The 27,917-nt window shown below is 37.4% G+C and overlaps 1 protein-coding gene across 8 annotated transcripts in view; it reads right to left on the bottom strand.

The window, feature by feature from the left end:
* Positions 1-27,917, bottom strand: part of smtnb (smoothelin b) — a 112,637-nt gene that overhangs the window by 56,834 nt on the left and 27,886 nt on the right. For 5 of the 8 annotated variants that reach the window (XM_028457191.1, XM_028457194.1, XM_028457196.1 and 2 more), the window contains exons 2-5: positions 13,918-14,075; positions 11,329-11,407; positions 11,151-11,230; positions 9,510-9,589 (exon numbers count right to left, since the gene is read on the bottom strand). In XM_028457191.1, coding sequence (XP_028312992.1) covers positions 9,510-9,521 — 12 coding nt within the window. In that variant the 5' untranslated portion in view covers positions 9,522-9,589; positions 11,151-11,230; positions 11,329-11,407; positions 13,918-14,075. Of the gene's footprint in view, positions 1-3,179; positions 3,236-9,509; positions 9,590-11,150; positions 11,231-11,328; positions 11,408-13,917; positions 14,076-14,165; positions 14,282-27,917 lie in introns of those variants that run through there. The other 3 variants (XM_028457192.1, XM_028457193.1, XM_028457198.1) reach the window with 3 other exon arrangements.

Below are 27,917 nucleotides of genomic sequence, written 5' to 3'. Positions count from 1 at the left end.
AGGGTTCGGGGTTCGAATCCCGCTCTATTCGAGTCATTGTTGTTGTGTCCTTGGGCAAGGCACCTTACCCACATTGCCTAGTATAAATGGGTATGAATTGTGCATGAATGTTGGTTGTGGCTAGGGCTGAACGATTTTGTAAAATAGTCTAATTGCGATTTTTTTTCCTCAACATTGCGATTGCGATTTAATATGCAATTATTTTCTCAAGGGCCTCTTGTCAAGTATTTTTCAATGAACACAAGCAATAAATCAATTTGTTTCATAATAAACAATTTCAGATTTATTTAAACTTTAAATAAATATAAAATGTAAATTTTAAAGCACAGATTACAACAATAAAGCAAACAAATCTGTGGCTTTACCTCTCAACATATCTAACTAACTTCACGTTTCATGAAACATGTAAACATGTGGACTGAACTTCTTAAACACACTCTGAACTTAACAGGACAGTATAAAACAGGACATGAAAAGAAAATTGCAGCCTTTGCAAATAAAAAAAAAAATCACATTTTATGATATCGCGATAATATCGCATATGCAATTAATCGTTCAGCCTTAGTTGTGGCCATAGGCGTGAAATGTCAGTCTGCCTCAGGGTATCTGTAGCTACAGTGTAGCTTGCCACCACTAATGTGACTGATGTGAGTGACTGGTGTGAATGAATATTGATTTCTGTGTATGCGCTTTCAAATAAAGCGCTATATAAATCCAAGTCATTACTATTATTTTTAAATCAGCTGTAAAATACATAAAAAAAATATTATCCATTATCTAATTTTTTTTCTCATGTCTTGGTTACCATGTAAGGCTTCCTTATCCAGGAAAATATAGGTTTTAATATTTTTGTTGTGGGTGTCTGAGCCTTTTTTCTGGCAGTATACCCCTTGATTTATTTATTCATATATGAAAATGATTCTCAAGAGAACTGACAGGTAGTGGAAAAAGTTGATATGAAACATAATTTAATGATTGTAAACTACATACAGTATGTGTGTAAACCATAGAACTGTAACATTTTCATCCCAGTTTAAGTTTGCTCATCATATTTGAACTACATTTAGGGTCTAATAGCTTTATCTCTAAAAAAGAATTTCAAATTTTATTCCATTTTTATGCCTCTGATTTTGTGTTTTCTTCACATTTTTCATGCCTTACTGCATTTTCACACCAGTTTAAGTGTGGTCATCATATTTGAACTAGTCTTATTATAAAAAAAAAAAAAAATCCTTAACTTTTCCATTTTTATACCTCGGCACTGACAGTTTTATAGAATTTCCATGACAATCACAATTATAAAGTCAACTATCTGAACTCACTTATAACTAAAATTTCTTTATAATTATGACATAATTGTAATTATATATATATATATATATATATATATATAATTATAATTGACCCCAACCCTCATAGCTAACTCCTGAGTCCCTGGTCCCATCTGGCCTCTGGATAAAAGCGTTGGGGTCATAAATGTGTGATTCATAATCACAAAACCACTTCCCTCTCTATTAGCTCCAGTGAGACATGGACTGTGTGGACTGGTTTGAACCCTGAGCTGTGGATGCTGAGAGGGAGGAACGACACGTCGCCTTCACCAACACCTCCAGACATCTGAGATTAACTACACATTAATGCAGCAAGCTTTACTGCTCCCGCTTTTCCATAGAAGGTAAATCCATCACATTTCTGGTGAGGTCAGTCTGTTTCAGGGTCTTCAATGACTTTTCTGCTTCTTCTTCTTCTTCTTCAAAAGAAAAAAAAAGCCTGACGTTTTACTTTCCATTACTTCTGTCTGAAGAACCACACGTTTGGCTCACCTACAGCGTCTGAAATACAGTAGCAATCATCTGAGCATCATATACACCCAGCCTGGAGTGAAGAAACCCACAGAGTCTCACCCCTATTTATATGTGACACAAGTCACCATGTGCAGATCTGGGCCTCGTCTGTGTACAGTCAATTTCCTTTAGCGTCATTTCAATAGGCACTAAACCACATGTGTCAAACTCATGGCCCGGTGGCCAAATCTGGCCTTTTGGAGCATCTAATTCGGCCCACTGGAGAAAGTAAAACATGAATCACTGTGTAAACTTAACAATAATTGCAGGGGCTTATATCGCATGAGTTCAGTAGTTTTTAATGTTAAACTGTTAAAGAAAAAAAAACTCAAAATTCTTACAAAATCCTTTAGTTTTCTTAAAATTATTACATAACATTTCCTTAAATAAAAAGAAATTGGTCGAGAATCTAGGAAATTTAAAGTTAAGATCCTGTTGGGATTGATATCTATCTCTTATTGCTTGACTACTGTCAGCTTTTTATATATTTTGTAATTTATGTATACGTACAAGTGTAAACTCAGGCACACTGATGTTGAAATTATTCGTTTTCCCGCATAAAATCTGTGGCCCTCTCGAGATCTAACTGCTCCGTATTTGGCCCTTGCACTGAAATGAGTTCGACACCCCTGGCCTGCACTAAACTATTAATTGCAAACACCAGACTTTAAAGATGGTTAAAGCTTCATTATTTTCTGAAATCTCTTCTTGCAACATATTAATGACAAGCTAACGGCACACATCAGCATCAGGAGTAGAATGTGAACAACTTTAAGAGTAGAGTAAAGTAACTTTATTGATCCCACAGTGGGGAAATTTACTTCCGTGACAGCTCAGATAAAGTGCAAAAAAAAAAAAAAAAAACAACAGAAGGCAACACACAGAATACCCAAAAGACTCCTGAAAAATAGAAGTAATGAAAGAAATAAAATATGACAATAGAAACTATATATAAAAAATGTAACTAGAAAAATAATGTAAAAAATATAAAGAATATAGATATATATATTCTTATCCTATAAGTGATATAAGTCACATGATTAAGTGCGCTGCGTTATGGACTAATATGTAACCATTTACATCAATAAATGTCACCCCATGAATCACATTCATCCTCAAGCCATCCAGTAACCAGGATGAAGCGATAATAAACCATTAAGTACACAAGCCTCAAATGTCAACAGAGCCAAGGAGAAAGTCTAATCCTCCAATCAGACAAATCAGAAGGAAAGCTCCGACCAATGAGGCGACACGTTTAAAACCCACAACAAACTTTACAAAAACACATCCAAACTGAAAGCATTCGACCAGAGAAAGATGTGAATGTCACTTTACCTTCTCCTCCTCCGCAGACTGACTGCCTACCTCTCTCCGTCAGCAGCTACTCTGCTCCCTCCGCCACATCACACACACACCACAAACACACACCACCACAAACACACACACAATGCACACAAGCCACACCCTCCACTTCCCCTCCCTCCCATTCTGTCTCCAGAGGGATCCGACCCCCCAACACACACACACACACACACAGGTTAATGGGTCACCTGGTTGACACATTAACTTCTGACACACTCCCGTCTTTGTTTTGACCTTTTTCCACTGTTTGTCACTTGAAACAAAGTTTAGAAGCTATACTTTTGACTTTGATGCTTTTTTAGACAATTCCTAGTTTTAGGTTTGAATAATTGCAGCTTTAAAAAGCATGTTTATGCACAATTTTCTCCACATGAGATTTTTAATCTAACTCTGCTGTGCCAGCAACTTGACCCTAACCACCGCCTTAAAGGTGAAGTGGGTAATCCTGTTTAGAAACACTTTTTTTCCTATTCTGGGTGAAAAAGTCCTTCCATCTAGGGCTGGGCGATATGGACCAAAACTCATATGTTGATATTTCTTCTCAAAATAGCAATATATGATATAAATCTCGATATATTTAACTTAAAGTCATACCAGAAAGACAATTCTGGGTTAAATTGTTGATGCAAAATGCCACACAGGCACATTTATTATTTATTAACACACTTTTGGCTTTTCCTCTCCCGTAAGGTTCTCAACCTTAAGGGTCAGGGAGTTGCCAGATGCCTTCAAGAAACTAAGAACTAATTCTTTTAACAATTTGAGCCTATTTTTAACCTATTTTCATCACTTTTTCTAGCCATATTGTCTGGTGATCGCTTTGATTTTTCCTTGACATCAAAGTACATTTCCTGGAAAACCATTTGTCTGAATAAATGAAATAAATGAAACCTTAACACATAATTCAAAAAGAACTTGCTAGAACTATTACGCAAAAGTAAAAAAAAACATCAAAGCAATCAACAGACACCTCTGAAGAAGACTGTCAGTTGACAGTAAAAAAAATGTCAGGAGATCCAAGTAAATTTTCTGAAAAACGTTTGTCTGAATAAATAAAACCTTAACATATTATTAAAAAAAGATGACAAAAAGGAACTTGCTGGAACTATTACGCAAAAACATCAGAGAGATCAGCAGACGCCTCTGAAGAAGACTGGCAGTTCACAGTCGAAACATGTCAGGAGATCAAAGTAAATTTCCTGAAAAACGTTTCAATAAATGGAACCTTAACATATAATTCAAAAACAACAAAAAAAAACTTGCTGGAACTATTATGTGAAAGTCAAAAAAACATCAAAGCGATTAGCAGAAGCCTCTGAAGAAGACTGACAGTTGAAAAATGTCAGCAGATCAAAGTAAATTTCCTGAAAAACATTTGTGAATAAATGAAACCTTGGCATATATTTTAAAATGAAGACAAAGGAACCTACTGGAACTCTTTTTCATGTAAACTTTTCCGTGTCGGCTTATGTGTTCGCATTTCAAGCTGCCAACACTACGTGTGTGTGCGTGCGTGCGTGTCTGCTGTGAGGGTCTATCTAAATCCACCATCTTTAACAGGACAATTGCAAACAGCTCAAAGAGATCCACAGCAGTGATGAGAGTGGAAGGAGCCATGGTTGAGCCCTTCTACTGCTACTACTGCGACTGCTGCTGCTGGCTGATGTTGTTTTTGGCCACGTCCCCATTCCAGCACAGACAGCACTGCTGGATCACAGCTGGTGGTCTGTCTGTCTGTGCTTCTATCTCCCTCTACACACCACCATCCCTTGCTCTGATTCATTCCCCAGTTCAGCTGTCTCATAGGAAGTGAGGTAAAAGGTCCTGAATGTTTGAGCATCCTGTTACGCTAACAACCTTTTATCGCTTCCTATCAGAGGAGAATAAGCAAACCAAGAAACGACACCAGACAAAGGCCTCGATTCTCAGAGCCTTTCATTTGTGTCACTTCCTATTACTGCGAGGGCTTTTATGCGAAGCAGCCAGTATTCTTAAAAAAGTCACTGATTGTATTTTCCTACGACTAAGCAATATGAGCACTGAAAGCACAAAAATGGAAACTAAAATGTGTTTTGTTCCTCAGCCAAAAATCCCTCCTGCTGGAAATAGCGCATTCATTAAAGCCCTGATCAAACACAGCAGATAAGATAACATCTGACCCCGGGAACACCATGAGATGACCGAATCCTTCCCCTTTCACCACTAGAGGGCAGACAGAACTCTCCTCACAATACCATGAGTGGAGTTTGTTACCAAACTTGGGACAGGGTGATTTAAACAAACATATCATAAAGGACATCTTTGTGGTTTGTCATGTGAAATACTTTTAGTTTAATAGTCTTTAGATAAATAAATCCACAGTGCAGACCTCATAGATCAATAAATCAAAGATCTTTAGCTTAAAAAAACATGTAAAATGTTAAAATTGCTGCTCACAAATATCTTTTAAGCTCCATTGTAAACACTAAAGTTTTGAGCATTGCATTGTGGGATGTGGAGTCCTGTAGACAGGCGGTTCTCAACTTTGGGGTCAGTCACCAGAAGAATTCAGGAAACTAAGAATATATATATATTTTTTTAATTTGAAGCCATTTTTACCTATTTTTACAATTTTTCTGTAACTACACCAAATTTGCCATATTTTCACCGATTTTCATCACTTTTTCTTGCCCTATTTTATCTCTTTTTAATGCATTTTTTCTACATTTCTGCTACTTCTCCATCAAATTTCAATGTCTTTTCTGCACATTTTTTCCAATTTGAAAACAATTTCAGCACTTAAAAACTCTTTTCACCACCTTTCCCACCTAATGTCACATATGTTAACGATTAATCGCAAGGCAGTTAAAAATCGATTAATAGGTATCACGGTTCACATCGATTTTCTGAAAAATTAATCGCAGTACTTTTTTTAAACAGCAGAAGGCACTATATATTTATCCTTCTCTTGTCCAAAAGTGTAGGCGACGGGCGAAATCTGCTAATACTTTCTTTCTGGCCGCCTTCTACTCTTAAACATGTCCATAAATGATTCCATACCCCTTTAGCACCGAAAAAATATCTGTAATTATATGTGAATATCTGTAAAAGTCAGGTTTTTCTATTAGCTCTGTCTGCTAGCGCATAGCATCTCTTCTTCACTGCAAGAATATCTGCATGCCAATCTCCCACTGGGTAACCAGCGCCCTCCGCTGGTCCAAACAAATATCAGATGTAAATACAGTGCAATGAGTCCAATTGTTAAGGCACAAAAAACATTTTTAGTTGCACTTTTAAAAAGAAAAAGAACTATTATGCAGTTTTGCGTTGTTTACTATAGAACCAGAATTTAAATTAATAGGCTTCTTCTTCATTTGTATTATTCCTTTATTTATTTCATTAAAAATTTATTTATTTATAGTTTATCAAGGGATTCTTTTGACAATAAAAAATAAAGGAAAATAGTACAGTATTTTCTAATATATATATATATATATATATATTTATTTTTCAGTCATCATTTGTCTACAGTCCCATTTTGTTAAAATAAATCGTGAGAGAATCGTATCGTGAACTCCGTATCGTGAATTGAATCGTATTGAGAGTTGAGTGAATCGTTACATCCCTAATATTAACCCTTTGTTGTTTTTTTCTTTTTTCTTCTTTCTTACAAAGATGACTTACGTTATATAATTTGCGCTATATAAATAATGTTGAATTTAATTTTTTGTCACTTTTAACCTCTTTTCACCACATTTCATTCTTATTTTTGTCAATTTAACCAAATTCACAATTTGTTATGCACAATAGTTGTCAGTTTGAAATAATTGTTCCTACTTTTAAAATTACATAACACCCTCCCCCCATTTCTGCCACTTTTAAGCCAATATTGAGACTTTGAACCCCTTTTTACCAATTTTTGGCCACTATACATTGAAACTTTTAACCAATTTCTGTGGTTTTTAAAATACCATTTCACCACCTTTTCCACCGTTTTTGGTCACTTTTAACCCATTTTATTTCTTGTAAAAAAGAGATTTACATCTTTTAGATGACTATATACTATGCCCCAAATAATAATAAACTTCCTGGAAAACAGTGGATATTATTCAGATAAATAAATAAATGAGGTTATCACAGATTCATAGAAAAATGGACCATCATTTTTACTTTATGGATGGGCCACAAAAATCTCTCTCTTAGGTGCTTTTTAGACACATAACCAGGCTGAGAGTCCGTCCTGTTAGAAACAACAAACTGACCTCACTTGACACCACAAGCAAGGTCAGTTTCACCTTTCACCTCAACACTGGCCAAGCAAAACAAGAAACCAGCACACTATTTTTGCCTATGCATTTATTTTTTTGTGTGTTGGTGTTTCGATGTTGTGGTTACATTCATAACATAGTGTGTGACTCAAGTCACAATGTTTGCTGTTGTTTTGCTGCATTCTTTGTTGCGGCAGCAGAAGCAAACCTCGGTGGTTACTGTTGCCATACCACGAGCTGGTCTGAGCTGAGCTGGGTTGGACGGAAGGACAGATGTTAAACTTAGACAGTTCAGCGTTGAGCTGAGATGACTGGAGTGAACGGTCAGACTGCATTAGGGTATAGTACTTTGATATTTTATATAGAGCTGTCACTTTAAAGCAGAACTAAGTAACTTGCACTTAGCGCTCCCCTAAAGGTCCCTTTTGGTTATGTCACTGTTGTAAACACACCACACCCCCCGCTGCCTGCCCCACCCCACAACTACATGCACACCTTTGCTCCCCCAAGACGGTAGCAATCGATCACTGAAAAATCCTAATACAACAGTGACACTAAGGGTGCATTCACACATATAGTCCCATGTGACCATGTGAACAGTATGAGGAAGAGAGACAAGTAAAATAAATAAATGATGTGGGAGTAATACGGAAGGGAGTGTGGAAGTGTGTGTGATGTGTCTGTTTGTGTGCTGACAAAGTGGCTCTGAAAATGGATGGATGGATAGATGGATCGATGGAGGAATAGATAGATATTTGTGTGTGCGCTGCCTGATGGAGCACTGGGTTGAGTGTGTGTGCGTGCCTGTTGCCGTGACGACAGTGTGTGATTGCTGTGTGTTGCTGCTGAGCTGTCACTGCATGGAGTTGCTCCGTACCTCAGACAAAGGTCTTCTCTGCCTTTTTTTGCTGCTCCGCCATGATATAAGTTTGAGAAAAGTGAATTCATAGCATTAGTTAGTATTGGGCTGCTGTAAAGCAGTACGTCTTGCCACTGGATTGTAGGGAGGAAAGTTGCAAGTGCGGTTTTCTGGCCAGAGACAGCAGGGGGAGATGAATCACCCCATAAACACTTGTATTACCCTCACAGGGACTATGAGAAGGATTTATTAAGGTTAAAAAGTTTAGTTCTGCTTTAATTGTGATTAATTAATTGCAAGAAAAAAATTGACAAAAAAAAATAATGCCATTAATTGCTTTTTTTTCCCGGTATACCCATAATACTGATGCACAGACTAAAATACAAGACGAGAGAGTGCCGAGCTTCTCAGCTTCGTTTGCATTAACTGTGTCTTATAAAAACACCGGATGGAAAACTAAAACCCCGTTGTGTGCAAAATTGTGCAAAAAATAGTTTGTGATCACCAGAGCTTTGCAGCCCCCGCTATCACCTCAATGCTAAACATGTAGCAGCTAGCACGGACAGCTAATACAGACACTCGGACAGTGTTAGCTGCTACATGCTGCGAGCACGCCGTGTCTCCAATCCCCACTGGACAAGATGACAGGGTTCAGAGCTAAAATGAATGAATGAACAAAGTCACCTGATAAATATTATCTGAAGGAGAGAAAAAGCAACAAGTTCATTGTTCAATAATTGTATTGCTCAGAAAAGTGTTCCTAGTGTTTATGATGTACTAACTTTATAGCGCTACATATGGACCTGATGTTTTATTTCATTTGTATTTTATATTATTTGGAGATTGACAAAAAGTACACATCAATATTTCCCCTGATGGTGTAAACTAAAGATGGCAGCAGCTCTTGGGACTAGTTTCACATACCACGGAATGTAAATGGTCAAAAACAATAAATGACTTTATAAAGCCAATTTGTTATACAGTATATCCATCTTTTGATTTGCTACAATAATCGAATTGATTTAAATGAAATCACCTCAAGTTGAGGCCTTTTCTCAGCTATTTTTAGGTGAGATTAAAAAAGGTTTGGTTAGATTAATTAAGTTACAGAGCATAATTAATTGTACTTTTTTAAAATCTCTTGAGAGCACTAGTTTTATAATTCTGCCTTCTTCTTAACTGATGCTCATTACTCACCACAGATCCCATCTTGCCCTGAGGTCCTTATTCTCCGACTCCAGACAGCAGCTGCCACTTTTTCCCTTTTCCCGCGATTCCTGAAAACAATGAAAGTCATGGAAACTTAACCTCTCAACTCAACTGATTTAAATAGCCCTTTAAGGCAGCCACAGCTGGCACAAAGTGCTAGATAAAATATTGTGATTAATATATTAATGCAACGGCAATATTTGAATGAGGTGAACCAGTGTTGACCTTTGACCCCGTTAACTGAGTGGATTACACAGTTTACAGGTGATAAGGTAATCAGAGGTGACTTTGGGTGGATCTTGGTTCTTCTTATTTTTCTCTCCGTGCTTCTGTCTGAGGGCCTGATAGAGTCTCATGGCCTCGTGCAGCATTATAAGACTGATAGGAATCCATTATCTGATCCTGCAATCATAGGTGGATCTGCTGTTGTTACTATAGCGACAGACAGCATTGCATGCACTGAAAACAAAAGTCTATTTTTTCTTTCACATCTGCATCAGACCATAAACAAAGGTGTAAAGAGTAGAGGTACTGTTACTTGATTGAAAATTGTACTCATAGTAACAGATTACAAGTACTCACGTTACTCCATTTGAGTTGGTTTTATGGGTACTTGTACTTTTTTGAGGATATTTTTAAATCAGTAATTTTGCTTGTACTTAAGTTCATTTTACACCAAACTGTTACTGGATAAATTATATATTTTTTGCTTTAAAATGGTCAATAGACATTGTGAAACTACAAAAAATTAAATGACCAGACAACAATCAAATGCATCACATCTTAGCCAACCAATCAGATTAAACGTAATGCACAGCGCCAAAAGAGCTTTGGATGAAGGGTATTTTCTCAGTTTTTAGATTTCATAAATGTAATCCTATACTTAGAGCCTGAGAATTTCTTACTTTGAATTGAATTCATTGTTGCTATTTTATTGTGCATTTTGACAAACCTTTCATTTCACACAGATACCACTGTGGAAAAAAAAATGAAGTTCTATTGTGGTAGATTTGGTTTCTTCTTTTAAGTTTATAATGAGATATGTTTACTGTATGTAAGGGAACCGTGGCAAGATTTATTACAAAATTCATGTGGAGGTGAAAAGAAACTAGTAAGTTTTACTTAGAGTACTGTTTAATGAGCTACTTTTTACTTGTGCTGGAGTATTTTATGTATGACTTACTTGTACTCGAGTACAATTTCAATCAAGTAACAGTACTTCTACTTGAGTAAGCATATATCAGTATATGTATATCACAATGTATGTGATCTTTTTAAAACAAAAAAAATGATAACCTTTACTCAGTAATGGTAGGTGTGGAAATTTAAAAAATACTTTACCTCTTTAAAACATACTTAAGTACAAGTAAAATTACTGATTTAGCAATATACTCAAAAAAGTATAAGTGCCCATAAAAGCAACTCCAAATGGAGTAGTAACGTGAGTACTGACCATAACTCCTCAGGCCTCTGGACTCTGACTTTCTGACCCTTTAACCAAAGTTCATGGTTTGATTTGCAACAACACAGTGTGAAATGCATCAGCCTGATTGGATTAATCACAACAACACATGTGGTGTGTGATTAACGCTGCCAACAGACGTGAGGCAGAGGGTTCCACGGGCTCACCTGACTGCAGATCATCTCCTGACCTCTCGAATGGCTGCTCGGATCATCTTCCTCTCCTCGTATTCACCGGCTGCACGAAGCTACACACACACCACACACACACAGAAACACACACTCAGTGCCTCCCCAACAAAAAGACAAGCTGCTAATCCTTTCAGTGTGATTGATAAACACTTACCATTCTTGTGAGCTCATCTATGTCCCTGATGGATTGGAGTTTCTTTGACAGCACATCCAAGTTATTGCTGGATTCTGACCTGAAACACAGTGATTTTAAATATGAGAATGTGATCCAGTCACACTGAAGTCTCGTTTTGTGACTTCAGTGAGATGAGATGAAGCGAAGAGAAAACACAAATGCTGCCTTCATCCTCTTTTATGAAACCTAATAATTATCTCTCCCAGTAGTAGCTTTTATGCTGGTTTCTATTACTCACTCCCTCCATCACTTGTCACATTACACCCATTCTTTTTGAGAGACGCCAGTATTAAAGAACGTGAGGTAGGTTAAGGCCGGGATTTTTCACATTCCACAACAGGAAAAATGTAGCTTTCATACGGTTCTTCTGACTCGTGCACGGATGTCACTATAGGTGCACTTTTTTCTTTTTTAAGTAGCTCGGGTGAGGCACCACCTTTGTTTTTGTAATTCGAGTCATCCGAGAGCTGCAGTGAATGGAAATGATTAGGTCTCGCCACTGGTCTTATTAGGATTCAGTGACGAGGGAAAACAATAGCAGCAGAAGGCGAGTTCTCCAACTGCCATCAGTAAGAGCTACACCTGGACTTTACCACACATTTGATGCTGGAATTGCAACATCTCTTGGATCTTATGTTAACACCAGTAGATAGATTAAAGCCAACAAATCAAATCAGTGCAGCTCCAGATCTGAAGATAAAGCGTTTACAGTTTATAGATAATCAATGTGTGGGTCTTTTTTCCTTTATTCTCTATCTATCCTTTATTTATCCCTCATCCTTTATATTTATCATTATTATTAATTATGTTGCTGGGTTGTTCTTTGTTGTGTTGTTTTTATTTCTTTTATTTCTTTTTGTTGCTTGTTTTGTGCACCAACCACCAAGTCAAATTCCTTGTACTGTCCTCAAAACTGTACATGGCAAATAAAACATTTCTGATTCTGAAATGCAAAGGTTTTAAACAATGATGGGCAGTCGCAAAAATCAGACTCTTTGCTGGACAATGAGGAAGGTGACTGTGTTAGAAATGGCACTACAAACTCAATGAGTATACATTGTCTACTATATACTATCAGAATGGTTAAGAGGATTAGGATGGTGAGCATTCCCAATGAAGTATACTTCCAAGTTTCCCAGAATGCATTTGGAACCTACAACGACAAAAATCTGAATCACACTGAAGGCTCAAACATACTCGGGCGGACCCTCGGGCACAATGGACTGTCTGCTCTCCTCAGAGCATACATACATGGCCGCACCAATGCATAGTAGTTTCCATTGAAATGCTACATGTCCCATGATTCTTAGCACTTCTCTGTAGTCCTTGTACTCCTGGGACATGTTTTAAAAGGTGTCGCTACTGTTGTAGCTCATCTGCCAGCCTCTCTTCTGTTTCACCAGGTGGGTGAAATACAGGTCGGTGTTACATTAAATGCAGGTCAATACAATGTCGAGCAGTGTTTTGTGTGAAACCAACTATGCGGAGAAGTCAGTGCGGTAATAAAAACTGAGCTTTGTATTTAATTGGCCCAGTGGACTCCTCACGGACTCCTTTTTGCGGGTGTCCGCTCGAGTATATTTGAGCCTTGAGGCTGAAAATCTCTGTTGATTCTAAACTTTTGAAAGTTCTGAAAACATTTGAAGTGAGAGTGTAACCAAGTAGAATATCAACATGTGCTCATTTGATCCATAAAACTCATAGAAACACATTTTAATGTCGACATTTCTGAGATTTTCGGAGACCCTCCATTGTGCTACTGATAAACTTCTGGTTAACTTCAAAACAAGAGCCCTTTTTACAAAAGAGTTAAAAAAAAAACTAATGGAAGACAAGAAGAGATGCTTTTATTTTGAAATGGGGATGTTTGATTTTTAGCTTGAAGCTGGTCCCAGGACAATTTTACATTCTGCTCGCAATGCATCATGGGACTGTTGAGTATGACTAGTGTACCCACTGTGCATACTTAGGAAATGTCCGGATATCGTATATTGTCTGGGTATTTTTCGCATACTCAATCTTTCCATACCATCTAATGTGAACGCACTACATACTCATTTTGACATCAGACCTAGTATGAGTAGTACGTTAGTATGACATTTACAACTCAGACAGTTAATTACATCAACAAATCTATGCCTCCCTGAAAAGCCTTTCAAAATGTCAATAATTACAAAGGTTTCTCTAATTAGGCAGACTGATAGTTGTTTGTTTCGCCACCCAAACAGTATTTTCCCACAGACGTACTGTAGCTTTAGAGCATTTTTCTGTTACCGGTAAAAACCAATCGACACTTCAACATGAGGCATTCGGCTCTGAATACAAAGCGAAAAGCATTTTCTTGTGGAATAATAAATAATCGGTGGGGAATGTGCACATTTTTTCTTTTCTGTCCTCTTCCAGTCTCTGCTTCCTTGCTTTTCTTTTCCAGGTTTTTTCCCAGTAGAAATAATAAATGATGCCTTAGGGTTTTTGGACGTTTTCTCGACAGCTGCAGTCCACCTGGTGTGGGACGTTTATTAAAGCAAGTACAAGTGTGTGCCTGTATGTGTGTGTGGGAGCCCCCACCTGTGCTGGTTCTCCTTGTCCTCCTGCTGATTGAGGCGTGTGGGTCGGAACCTCTTGCTGGCCAGGGCGGCCTCCATGTCCTCAATCTCTCTCCTCCTAAGCTCGCGGAGTGCTGAACGGATTAGACGTCTCTCGTCCAGATCTACGGTCCCATCGAGCTGCAGGACATGAAGACAAACAGAGAAACAAATGAATTCTTGGAAAAAGCTTACCTACACAGCAGGATGCTTAAGCCTCGTAAGTCGTACATTTGCATGAATGGCCAAAGACTCACACGTGCGGTTACATAAGAGCACAGGGGGCTAAAGGTTCACAGGCTTATTCCTGGGCTAACTACAAGGCAGTGAATGAATCTGTCAAGACTTACAGCACTGACTTCTGTTCCAGTAGCTGCCGTCTACAAACCACTGTAATTAAGCCTCATTTCATCGTAGACAGACGGACAACTTTGAGCCATCACAGCGGATACACACCACTATCTCAGTACACCGTGTTCTCATGTACCTGTCCTTCATCTCAGAGTTTAATACTCTGAGTAATTACTCTGATCCATGGTTGCCTTTATCAACACAAAATGTCTCATGTAATGATTGCACCTAGATTAGGGCTGGGCGATATGGCCTTTTATAAATACCGCGATATTTTTAGGCCATGTCACGATACACGATATATCTCGATATTTTGCATTACCCTTGAATTAACACTTTGATGCACAAAATCACACCAGTATGATGATTCTATATGTCTACATTAAAACATTCTTGATCATACTGCATTAATATATGCCAATTTTAAACTTTCATGCAAAAAAGGGGATATCACAACTAAGTCAAAGTTGACATAACTGTATTTATTAAACAGTGAGTGGCTCAAACATAAAATTGTCAACAGAAAGTGCACGTTCTGTGCAAAATTGTCACAGAGACATTTCAAAACAAGACATTAGTGCAGGATGCAACTCACATGGCATTTCAAAACAAAATTAAAGTGCACTTTTGTACATAATGCCACTACAATATTTTAAAACAAATAGTGCCCTTTTGTGCATGTTGTCATTAAGATGACATTTCAAAACAACACTAAATTTAAGTGCACCTTTTGTGCATAATGCCACTAAGATATTTAAAAAAAAAAAAAAAAAAAAAAGTCCGCGAGTTTAACGGTATGGTCATTTTCAACACCGCACAGACTACAAGCTGCGATATATCGAGTATATTCGATATCGCCCAGCTCTAACCTAGATGTGAGAACAAATAGAAAGATTTATACAAAACTACTTTGTTATATATCGTCCCAAGCAGCTATAAATACATTGGGAACACTTTACAATAAGGGTACCTTAATTAACGTTAGTGTTTAATAATGCCTTAACTAACAGTTTAATAATGTACAATAACTATTATAATGTATTAACTAACACAATGTTTCTCAAATGGGGGTACGTGTACCTCTAGGGGTAAGCGATAGCATTTCAGGGGGTAATAAAGAGAGAGAGTGGAAAACTAACTAATGAAGCATTCAAAATGTGGGGTTTTATAATGTAGTTAACTATTACCAGCAACACACAAAACTACAACAAACACACAAAATAAGAAAAAAATATATAGAATAATAAAAGAACAGACAAATAAAACACACAAAATGACACCAAAAACCCAGAAAATGAAACAAAAAATAATGATAGAAATGATCTTGATTAGTGAACTGAAAATACAAGAGTCAGTCTTGGTCCCACATCAGGAGGGAGTTGACTAGAAATGATAAAACAAATATAGAATTAAATTTGTTAAATTTATTTATTTATTTCAGCAGCACACTTTTCTTAGGACGTTTCACCGATGGGCTCAAAGTTGCTGGAGATCATCTAGAGAAGTAGGACATCAAAAGATACCAATAGATTTTTGATAACTTGCATTTTGGCCAAAACCTTTTGAAAATATTTTTTTTTGAAAATGCTCTCATTTGCACAAACAAACTTTGATTTGCGTCAAATGTAAATCAGTTGTTAAACTCTGCCCTAAACCAGCTCAATGTGGAAATACGTAAATTAGCATGCTAGCGCCCCCTACAGGGTGAAGACCATTTAATATGGTGAGAAGTTTTCCGAACTTCTGTTTTGGCCTCTCGATCAAAAAAGTCACTAAGACACATGCTTTATTTTTTATCGTGTTATTTTGTATCAAGATTCTCTCCATTTTGTTTTAATAGGAAATTGGCCAAATCGTCTGCTCAAACTTTATTACTCTCCTACTGGAGCTGCTACAACTACTGCAATGTTCTTGGATGCGTTAGTACAACAAAAATCATAAATATGTCTTAGTTTATAGCTCAATAGTACATTTCTGTGTAAACAAATCAATATTGCATTGATAAAATAAAATTCACTGTTATATTATGTCTTTGTATGAACCTGAGGCAGCGCATTTGAAGGCGGCGCGGCGAAGGGCGTTTATCGTTATTTTTGCCACATTCACAGTTCGTCATATTCATTACTTGCCAGTTTAAAATAATTGTTCCAACATATACAATTTGAACCCTTTCTTTTACCACTTTTCCATCTGTTTTTGGCGAGTGTATTTCTTCTTTCATATAAAAAGTGTAATTAACAGTATCCAGTCATTCTTAACGTTTCTTTAATACAAATATAAAACAAAATGTAAAATATGATCAGAACTACAATTTAACGTAATTCTGTTTAATATTGTTTTATAATGTATTTTTTTCATATTGTATAATTTGATATATTTACATAATAAATATATTATTAGTAGTAAATACATTTACATTTCCAAAATGTTTTTTTAAGTGAAATCAAATAATTTCCCACAGCACAGTGATTGAGAAACACTGGGTTAAAAGGCCAATTCTCTCATTTTATACACACTTACCCTCACAGAACTAACAGTCTGATCAGTAGGGGATGTTCTTCAGTATTATGATCATGGTACAGTCAGTGCTAGTGGTATTTTGCCTAGTTGTAAACACTTGGCAGAGTCACAGTGTTCTCAGAACCGACAGATACTTACAGATTAATGGTAAGAAAAAAAGCGTCTAAGTTGGCAAAAGACATCACAAGCTGGGGAAAAAAAGCAGCTCCTGAGAAACGAAGACAGGAACAGCTGGTGCTGGTGTGTGAGAGGTGTGTTTATCTGCCCATTTCCACCTGTCGTTCAGGTGTCCTCCTCCCTGCTCAGCTGCTGAAGTGGCTCACTTAAAGCACTTAGAACCATTTCAGAGCTCAGAGTGACTATTAACCTAAAAGCTCTCATTTCTTTTCACACAAAGAAGAATAATTAAAGTGCATGAGTGTAGAAACAGACAGGCCACAGGGCTTCTTCATTTAGAAACATCTCTAATCCATCCATAATGTCAGCACATGCACAAACAGGCAAATCCTTTTTGTTTTCCTCAAAAACAGGGGTTCTCAATCTTTGGGTCAGGACCCCATTTAGGGTTGCGAGACACTGAGGTGGTCGCCAGATGCCTACAAGACACAATTTTAGCCCATTTTTGACTTTTTCTGCAACCACACCAAACTTAGACCATATTTTAATCTATTTATCACTTTCTCCGTCATATTTTTTTTTGCTCCTTTTATTGCATTTTTGCTACATTACTCTACTACTACTACTACTACTGACTACTACTCCGATTTCTTGCAACTTCTTGATCAAATTCCAAAGTTCTTTTTGCACATTTTTTCCCACTTTCTGCACTTTTAAACCCTTTCCACCACTTATAACCTCTTTTCACCATATTTCATGCTTATTTTTGCCAATTTAACCACATTCACAATTTGGCATGCCCATTATTTGCCAGTTTAAAATAATTGTTCCTATTAATTATTCCAATATTGACACTTTGAATCCTTTTTACCACTTTTTCTGTCCATTTTTGGCCACTCTAATTTACACATTGAACTCATTTCTGTGCTTTTTAAAATCCATTTTCACCATTTTTGGTCACTTTTAACCCATTTTATTTCTGTTTAAAACAAGGATTTACATCTTTAAGATGACTATATACCATGGCACAAATAATAATAAACTTCCTGGATAACAGTGGATATTATTCAGATAAATAAATAAATGTGGTTATCACAAAGTCATTGAACAATTGACCATCATTTTGCTGACTTTATGAATGGACCCCAAAAAATCTCTCCACTTTATTCCCCCTAATAGATGGCCCTGTCTCCACTAGACTGTTCTTCAATGTACAGTGGGGGTCCCCGCTCTCTGGAACCTTTATTTTGGGGGTCACAGGGTGAAAAGTTTAAGAACCACTGCCCTAAAAGTCATGCTCACACGCACATTTGAAAGTCTCCCATTATACCAGTTAAAACCAGCAGCGTCTGGATATAAACGTCACACACGTAAAAGCACTTCTGACTGAAAGGAAGCTGGACGTGGTCGGTGGGTTCAGCTGAAGACCCTGAAAAGAAGGCTACAGCGCCCCGCTGCTGGGCCAGGAGTCAGACAGAGGAGGAGGAGGATCGTCTCACAGGAGATGAAGTGGGCCAGTGGTTTTGAGGTCTCACTGTGGTTTGAGAAAATATGCAGCCTGAGATGCACTCGCTCAGTGGGACTTTGCTTCATACTGTAATTTGTGGAAACTCAAAGTGCTGAGCTGAGTGAACCGAATGGGTAAAAAGGAAAGTGCTCAGAAACAGAGAGCAGTATTAATATAAGAGAAATTACAGTGTGGCGTTCACACACACACAGAGGGAGAGAGAGAGAGAGAGAGAGAAACAGAGAGAGAGAGAGAGAGAGAGAGAGAGAGAGAGAAAGAGAGAGGGAGAGAGAGAGAGAGCGTACGACAAAGGACTGGTGTAAAATAACAGGGAGCCTCAGCATGAGAATGCCTAAAAATGGGCAGATGAGATTTGGATGGAAAGGACCAGGCCGTGCACAGGTCATTCCTGACATTCCTGCTGACTCACAAGGAAAAGAGGCTGTCATGAAGACTGGCAGTCAGCAGCTGGATTTAGGTGCAAACAAGGAGAGAATATAAAGAGGTTGGGAGAGACAGAAGTAATGCAGGAAAACAAAGAGGAAATAATACAACTGGTCATTTTTGTTAATTATAGAAGTTTTGCAAACTGACAACTCATCTGCTGCCACACCTCCATCTATGAGAAAGACCTGAATTGAAATGCAGAACGTAGAGGTGTAAATCACTAAATCACCCGTCTTATGACAAAGATATGACATTGATTTTTTTCTCTTTTTTTTGGTACAGCCTGTCCATGCAGAGGTACCCAACACCCTACGGAAACCATCCACAAGCCCCAGGCAGGGCCAGGTCCACAGCAGGAGTTAATGTGGATCAGGTGGTAGAGGGATCGTCCTCTGATCAAGAGGACAAATATGGTGCAAAATAATGTTTTGTTAGGCATAGATCTTCTAATAAGGACATTTCAAAGGTTTTAGGCCACATTTGTAAAAACAGTGGAGGACCCCCTTTAAGGATTTTATTTTTTATTGTTTTTTTTAGCAATGGTGAGCGCTGCAAGAATGGATTGCGATTGGTTTGCTGGAAGATCAAGCATCGTTAGGTCTCCTATCAGACACAGATTTGGCTTTGGTTGTTTATAAGAGCTATACAAGCTATATTTAACTTTCTTTCTAAAGTTTAACTCCCTCCAAATTGAGAACATTTGTAGAAAATTCCTGTCATTTTGACCAATTGCTTAACATTCAGCATATTGCAAGTGACCCACAATATTTGAAGATAAAAAAATAGGGCACCACAATTTGTTTCTCTCTCACAAAGGCATTGATTTATCTGGACCGGCCCACTTGACTTCAAAGCTCTTGAACTAGATGAGTTTGACACCCTGGCTGTACAGGATAAGTGTGTAGAAAAGGGGGGCCAAATTCATTTTAGTTTAGGGGCCAAATACGGACCAGTTTGATCTCAAGTGGGCTGCAGATTTTAGGTGCAAATTCAACATTAATGTCCCCTAGTTTGCACTTCCACTTATAAATGATATATAAATGATAAAGTAAGTGAGTATATCAGTCCCTGCAGGATCTTCACCTAAATGTAACTGATTATAGGAATTTGGGGAAAATTCGTGGAATAATTTAAGGGGAAATTGGCCAGATTTTGGAAAAATTTAGATTAGTTTTTGTTGATTTTAATAGATTTTTGTGTATTTGTAGGGGCTGAGATGTCAACAATTGAATTAGTTTGTCATTTACAAAATATTTCATATTTTGAACAATTTTAATTTTCTTGAGCAGACTGAAATTGATGCTCTAAAGGGCCGGATTTGGCCCCTGGGCCTTGAGTTTGACACATGTGGTGTAGAGAAGATAAAGAGTACGATCATGATTTGAGAATATTTCATGTTTTACAAAAACATTTTTGCACCTACTACTGGTTATATGTTCACAGTTAAATATAGTGAGGTGATTTGTTATCCTTTTCTTAGACTTCATTCTTGTACAAAATTAAGTTGCTATTTATTTCAGTTTGTAGTAGAGGGTAGGGTAGTTTTTGTCCATGCCTGGCTTAGTGGAATTACAGGTGAAGTATTTGGAAATCCCCTTTGCCTTTAACAACTGCAGCAGCTGATGTTACACCCGGTTTGAAATGAGCCAATCAGTAAACAGATGAATGCGTGTCAACCTTCCTGACTGGTTGCATCAGGTTGAATTGAAATGGCTCAATGCCAAAGATAAAAACTGACTTTTCCTTTTACAAATCAGAAAAGAGCAACTTTTTAAAAACCTAAAGGTGAACCAATGACTTCCCAGCAAAGGAAATTAAAGAGTGGGTGTAACCCGGGAAAATAAAATACACCCTAAAGTTGCTCAGCAGCCAAACAAGCACAGAAATAATGGTTAAAAATCCAAAGACGGAAACACACACACCCGTGAGGGAGCAAGAGTCCAGAAAACCAACCGTCAGCCTGACCTGAACAAAGGCTGAGCTTTGTCAATAGAAAGGAGGAGGAAAACGAGTGCAGTTACAAAATGTAGAACCCATTCACTCCTGGCCGTAGGTGACCAACTTCTCTCCGAACAACAACAACCCTGTGACAAGCCGTGCTCTGTTACATGCAGACGGAAAGCTTTTCACACAACGCTGCTGGCAGACGTGTGAGTCAGGAATTACACGCCACACAAATGGGTCACACTCCCACACAATAAGTTCTAGAGAGGAAAAGCCATCATCGACATCAGCGCTGAGCTGTCAGCACCTTTAATAACAGTGACAACAAGTGTATACTGGAGCTTCCCATGTGCTCACACACACCTGACTCAGCTCAGGTGACTGAGAGGGTGATGAACGAAAAGACAATCCACAAATGGTGATTCATCATCACTGAGGCAAACCCTACTAGGGTTGGGCAATATATCGAGATTCAAGATATATAGAGTTTTCTATTTCTGCGACATAGAAAATGACAAAATCACCTTTATCAATATATTTGTTATTTTATAGCTCATTTTGGATTAAAATACTAGTTTTAGGAGTCACTGCTTTCTCTACTTTACAGCATGAAAAGCACGTTTAGATGGAATACTAAGTGAGTTCTAACCCAGAACTTCCCCTAACCAGTGTTTCTCAAATTGGGGGGGGGGGGTACACAACGGCACTAGAGGGGGTACTTGAGAGTTAAAAATTAATGAAATAAATCATTAAAGATGTGGTTTAATAATGTTTATTTTAGTTAGAAATGATAATCCTAATAATGACAAAGAAAATTATATTGATTAGAACCTGAACTGAAAATACAAAGATCCGTCTTTGTACCACACCAGGAGGGAAATGACCAGAAATTATACAAACTAACTATAGAAATGAATCTATTCAGGAGGCAATAAATACTGTTTCATTCCACTTGTTTATAAGAATGATATTCTTTAAAATGTGTGTTAAAACTCATTCATTCCATCATTATACTCTATAGCAGAGGTTCTCAACTGGTCTCACCCTAGGACTCACATTTTGTCATGATAATTAAATCGCGACCCACTTTTTTTTTTCTCTCTCTTTTTTTTTTAGAATTCAAACAACTAAATTTAGTTTTTCAAAAATATCTGTTGAAAACACACATGTATAATCTATATATTTTATTTTACAACATGCATTTCACAGAAAAGTTTCTTTCAAAATAAAAGACAAGTCTAATATGAGAGACATTAAGTATTTATTTATTTTTGACCAGTTGTCCGCGACCCACCCAGCACAGTTCTACGACCCACTTTTGGGTCCCGACCCACCAGTTGAGAATCGCTGCTTGATAGTATACTTTATATTTTTTATAATATTTTGATCAACATGCTGTAGTCAGACAAACCGAGTAACCGGTATATAGATTCAGGAGTAAGAGAAAGGGGTACTTAGCCAAAAAAGTTTGAGAACATCTGCACTAAACAAGACATACTACGGAACTTACTCACACGTGCTGTCCCGTATAGGAAAAAAAAAGCCAAAAGCGGCACATGTAAACAGTCGTTTGTTAATAAATGTGCCCGTGTGGCATTTTGCATCAGCAAATTTAACCCTCGTAAGACTTTGAGTTAAAAATAGAGATTTATATCGTATATCGCCAGTTTGAGAAAAAATATAGAGAGATGAGTTTTGATTCATATCGCCCAGCGCTAAAAAAACACTTGAAAAAAGTATGCTAACTGAGTTTTCCTGAGTGTACGTCACCGTACGTGGAGCAAAAACCTCAAACCTCGAAAGACATCAGCCTTGAATAAGCTCAATCAATCACGTCCAATTAGAGAGCGCTCACAGTTTAGCCCTAATCCAGAGCAGCTGGTGGCGACACACCTCACAAACCCGAGTCTGAACTCCTCTGGTGCACACGAGTGGCACGGATTCACAGATTTTATTCGATTTATTTGTGGTAGGAACGGTTTCAGGCACAAAGAAGTAAAACAACAACCTGTTGGAGAGCGGCATTAGGAACTCTGGCAGTGAAAAGAAACAGAACAAGCTCCTCAGTGTAATGACAGGAGGAAAAAAAAGCAAACAGTGTTCATGTTCACATTTGTCCTAATTACACCACTTAGTTAAACTCCTAGTGACAGCATTACTTCATGGGAATTCAGTGCGTGACGCAATGGCAGTTTATCAGTACTTCATGTACAGATGTTTAAAAAGTACAAAGTACAAATATGCAGCTGGGAATCAAATCATTTCATCATTAAATACTATAAACAGATTAAAATGTCATTGAGATTAAAACTAAGGGTTTGCATGGCCATGAATGTGATGATACAATACACAATTTGCATGTCACAATACGATATGTGCCAATATATCCTGATACTAAACAATGCATTATACATTGCAAGTAAATAAAGTGGTATAAAATATATTTTATTTCATTTTCTTTTAACCTAGCGAGAACAAGTAAAGTTATTGAATAAAACTGTATTATAACGCCACACACAATCTTAAACAATTATAGATCTAATTTAAATAAACTGAATTATAAAAATATCTGCGCTGTCACTTGTCACTTTGTGTACTAATCTTGGCCACAATCCTTTGGGGTCGCCAAAAATTTGATTTTGTGAAAATGGGGTCACGACCCAAAAAAGATTGAGAACTACTGTCTTATGTGGTTCACAGACACAATGACCGGGTGTTTACGTGTTATGCATATGTTAGTGCAGATAAATGTTCTTTTCTTTATAAAAAAAAAAACATGATTAAAAAAGGCGATATGGACATTTTTATCACCGAATCGATTTTCTCTTAGACCCTTAATTAAAACCACTTCTAAAAGAAACTTTGTATAGCTACAACTTATTACAGTCACTTGTTCATTAGTGGAAGGTTTTCATTCATGTACAAACCCATGACCATCATTTTCTTCGTAGATCGGCGGAAAAGATCGGTTTCATACGCAAGGATCGGCCGATCCCCCAAAATAAGGGAAATCGGCCCAAAATAAGAGAAATCAGCATCCGTAGCTGCAACAACACAATTTGTTTCTAAAATTCTTCAAGCTTTATATTCCCAATAAGTCATACATAAAATACTCCAAGCAAAAGTAAAAAGTGGCTCAAATAGTACTTAAAGGGGACATATCATGCTAAATCCACTTTTTCAGCCCTTAAATGCATTTTGTTGTATATTTAGAGTGCTTAGAAGTACAGAAAAAATCAAATTAGTCTCTTCAGGTGCTCCGTAGATATCTCTATATTCTGTTTTGCTCATATTTTTCAATCTGTTTCGATTTTTCTATTCTCTATTACGTTTTTTGAACTATTACATCACAGTATTTGCAGCGGAACTGCCAAATTAGTACATCAACTCCAGGTCCAACACTTCGAGCAATCCGCCATTTTTATTTCTTGCTTTTATTTTGTAGTCCAAGCTCAAGGATGCCAAAGTTACGAGAGGATAAATCAAAATGTTCAGTTGTTGGATGTAGAAACCCACACGCTTCATTACACCGTCTCCCAGCATCAGAACCTTTTCGAAGTGCCTGGTTGAGTTTGTTTTTCACAGAAATGTACCCACATCTGTGGGTAAGGTCATTTTTGTGTGCGCGCAGCACTTCAAGGATGACCGCTTCGCCAGTATAAAGAAGGATTTGCCGAAAGACTTCGTCTGATTGAGGGTTCAATTCCTTCTATTTTTGGAGACGACGAACAGAGCACTTCGGTAAGCTGTAAATAATGCTGAAAAGTGTGATGATAAGACGTCCCAGTCATTGTTTTGTTAGCATTAGCAGTTACACCGTCTTCAGACTTCATATGTTAGCGCTGTGTGCTCGTTTTAGATCCTTGATGATATGGCCTACGTGATATAATTTAAGTCTAAAGTTTTCATTAGTCATTTCATTTTGCCGTTTTTGTCTCCGAAAAGACTGTATTAAAATGCATTTTGTGACATTAGCTTGGCGCTAGCATTAGCTCGGCGCTTGTGTTAGCTCACTTGTTAGGGTTCTGCAGGTTCATCATCTTCATTTTCATCTCGCTCCGCTGGGTCCGACTCTGGCTCAAACATGTAAAGCTGGATGGACAAGTATTCCGTTGTTGACATTTTGTAAATAACCTCTGAATAAAAAGTTTCTGCACCGCTACATAGCCGTATCTCTTCTATCAAACTACAAAAATGGCCGAGCAGGGTGGAGTTGAACCGAGTATCACCTGAAGAGGGGGCGGGGTATGGAGTGTCTCATTTGCATTTAAAGGGACCGCACCAAAACGAGTTGCTCTCAGAAGCACATCAGAAAAGGGGCCTGTGGAGCTATAATAATGAGGAATTCAGACCCAAGCATTGCAGTTTCGCTTTATATAGACCACAACTGTATGATTTATATGTAAAAAGGAAGGTTATTTTTTATTTTTTTTTAGAAAAGAACTTGATAATAAATTAGAGGAAATAAATGAATTGCATACAATGAGACTAATAGTGTGGTACCTTAGTGCATCTGGTATCCATAAAAGTGAACTTCCAGATAAAACTCAACTACAGTAACGCAAGTACTTGTAATCCATTACTTTCACCTCTGACAAAAGGTATTAAAACATTATTTATGTGCCTGTCCTCATACTTTAAAAAAAAACAACAACAACAACGGTGCCATGTAGTGCTCTGTGGTTCACAAAGGTCAGTCACTTTCATCCTGTCCTTGTCCTCCTCCCCTGAGACCCCAACGACCCCCCCCCCCCAGGTCAAGCCCTGACCTTATGACCCCCACCATGCACATGTGCTTATCTCATTTGCCGTTTTTTGTACTTTGTATTAGTCTAAGTTGACACGTCGCAGCTCACGAAGTAAAAAATTACAAAGGAGTGTATAACTCCACATGCACATGGGGGGGGGGGGGGGTGTCCATGGTAATAATTTCCAGAGCAGAGTTTAGAGTACAACCAGGCACCAGATCGGATCAGTGCTTTAAAAGTCACTGGTGTGGGGAGTGGGTTTGCCCTTATAAGGACGCTCACTGCAGGAGGGTGAAAATAGATTAGCAGCTGGAACAGAGGAAGCAGGCAGAAGACAGAGATAAACAAATGAGATTAAATCAAGAAATTATTTGACAGTATTTTTAATAAACATTAAATCTAACATCAAAACCTCCCTCGAAACCTCAGATCATCAAATGTGCACCACAATCACACTGACCACACCCACAAAAACATAGAACCATTATCAGTCTATACATGAGGAGCCTGGCAGGCATGGAGATACTTGTTTCTCACAAAGAAAGGAGTGAGTGTCAGTTCCGTCTTTACAGTAAAAACCCTCACAATGACTCACTGACTACACCAAGGTTAAAAAACTCATTAGCTTTCCACTACACACTAAGCTGATAAAACAGGAGAACCTTTGAAAAACAAGCAAAATGATCCCTGAACATGTGCCAACATGTAGAGCACATAGAGATCGGCCATTTCAACAAAGTTCAGGACATCCCACACACTTTGGTCTAAAAAAATATTCAGAAATTAACCACACTAAATATTTAGTTTGATCGCATGAATACTTTTTGAGATATGGCCAATTAAGTGAGGGGGGTGGGGCGTTGATTTCCCTGCTAATAAAAAAATAATAAACAATAAATTATTATGAGAGACAGAGCTACAAGCTACAATGAAAAAACAACTCTAGAGCAAAATGAAGGAATGAACCAATGAACACACATTTTAAAGAATCAAATTTTGTAAATAAGTTGTGAAAAACCCCCAATATTTAGTCCAGTCAGGGTTCCCACACTTTTTTCACAATGATTTTTCAAAACTTTTTCAAAATATTTAACCAAATTTCCACGACTTAAGGAGTTCTGAAACGCTAAGATCTTATTTTTTCCATTAGCATTTCCTGGTTTTTAGCATACGCCAGCTAAAGTGATCTTACGTACGAACAGTTCAATCCAATAAGCAAACAAAACACGCGTCCGTTCACTTTGAAAACAAAAATAAACAAAACTGAATTTTTTTTTTTAGCAAAAATTAATGGGGTGCATGCGCATATACTGTATGCTCATAATCAATCTCAGTACGAGGTAAACTCAGTCCTTGACACCGGTATGCAGCACTTTCACTTTGAGATAACACTTAACCTCGTTGGGGTTTAACATATTTTAAACATTAAAATAAAATAGGCTATATTTCCAAAACAGTTCAAATATTCCATGACTTTTCAAAACTGAAGAAATCGTTTTTTCATATTTCATGACTTTTCCAGGAATTTCATGAACGTGGAGACCCTGTGCAGTGGTTCACAACCTTTTTTTGATCACTACCCTATTTTAATATCAAGAATTCCTGGCAATGCCAAAGATGTTTTTTTTTCAAGAATTAGTTTTTGATCATGTTTGTATGGAATCCCGTTTCCGACACAAAAAAAAAAAAAAAAAAAAATCACCAAGGAAAGTCATAATTATGAGTTAGAAAGTCATAATTATGAGAAACAAAGTCATAATTATGAGATAGAAACATTTTTGGTACATCCATCTGTACCCACGGCACTGACCAGAAATCTCCATTTGTTGTTCAATAAACCGTGCTACATCAGCCACATCAGTTTTATCCTTTTGACGCCAGAGCCTCTTTTTGCTTAGTATCTTTTCAAGGGTGCGTTTACTCAGCATATTTCTATGTGAATTTGCAAGCAAACAAAGTATTTCATCATTTGTAAAGCCCCGTCTAACGTAGTCTTCGATAGTCTTATCAGCATCTCTCAGTGTCAGCTCACCACATGAACAAGCTGCTGTAAATGCGTTTAAGTATCTCATAATTATGACTTTCTTTCTCATATTTATGACTTTCTTTCTGATAATCATGACTTTACTAACTCATAATTATGACTTTACTAATTCATAATTATGACTTTACTAACTCATAATTATGACTTTCCTTGGTGATTTTTTTTTTTAGTGGCAGAAACGGGCTTCCATATGTTTACTGCATTTTAGTTTAACTAGATTTACAAAGCAAAAGTATAAAAATAGTTGTTTAAGATTGTGTGTTTTAATTTTTTTTAAAATAAAAAGAATATTTAAAAAATTTCAA

Source organism: Gouania willdenowi, chromosome 9, assembly GCF_900634775.1.
Source record: "Gouania willdenowi chromosome 9, fGouWil2.1, whole genome shotgun sequence".
In the NCBI taxonomy this organism is placed as follows: domain Eukaryota; kingdom Metazoa; phylum Chordata; class Actinopteri; order Blenniiformes; family Gobiesocidae; genus Gouania; species Gouania willdenowi.
This window is presented reverse-complemented; position numbering and strand designations above follow the sequence as displayed.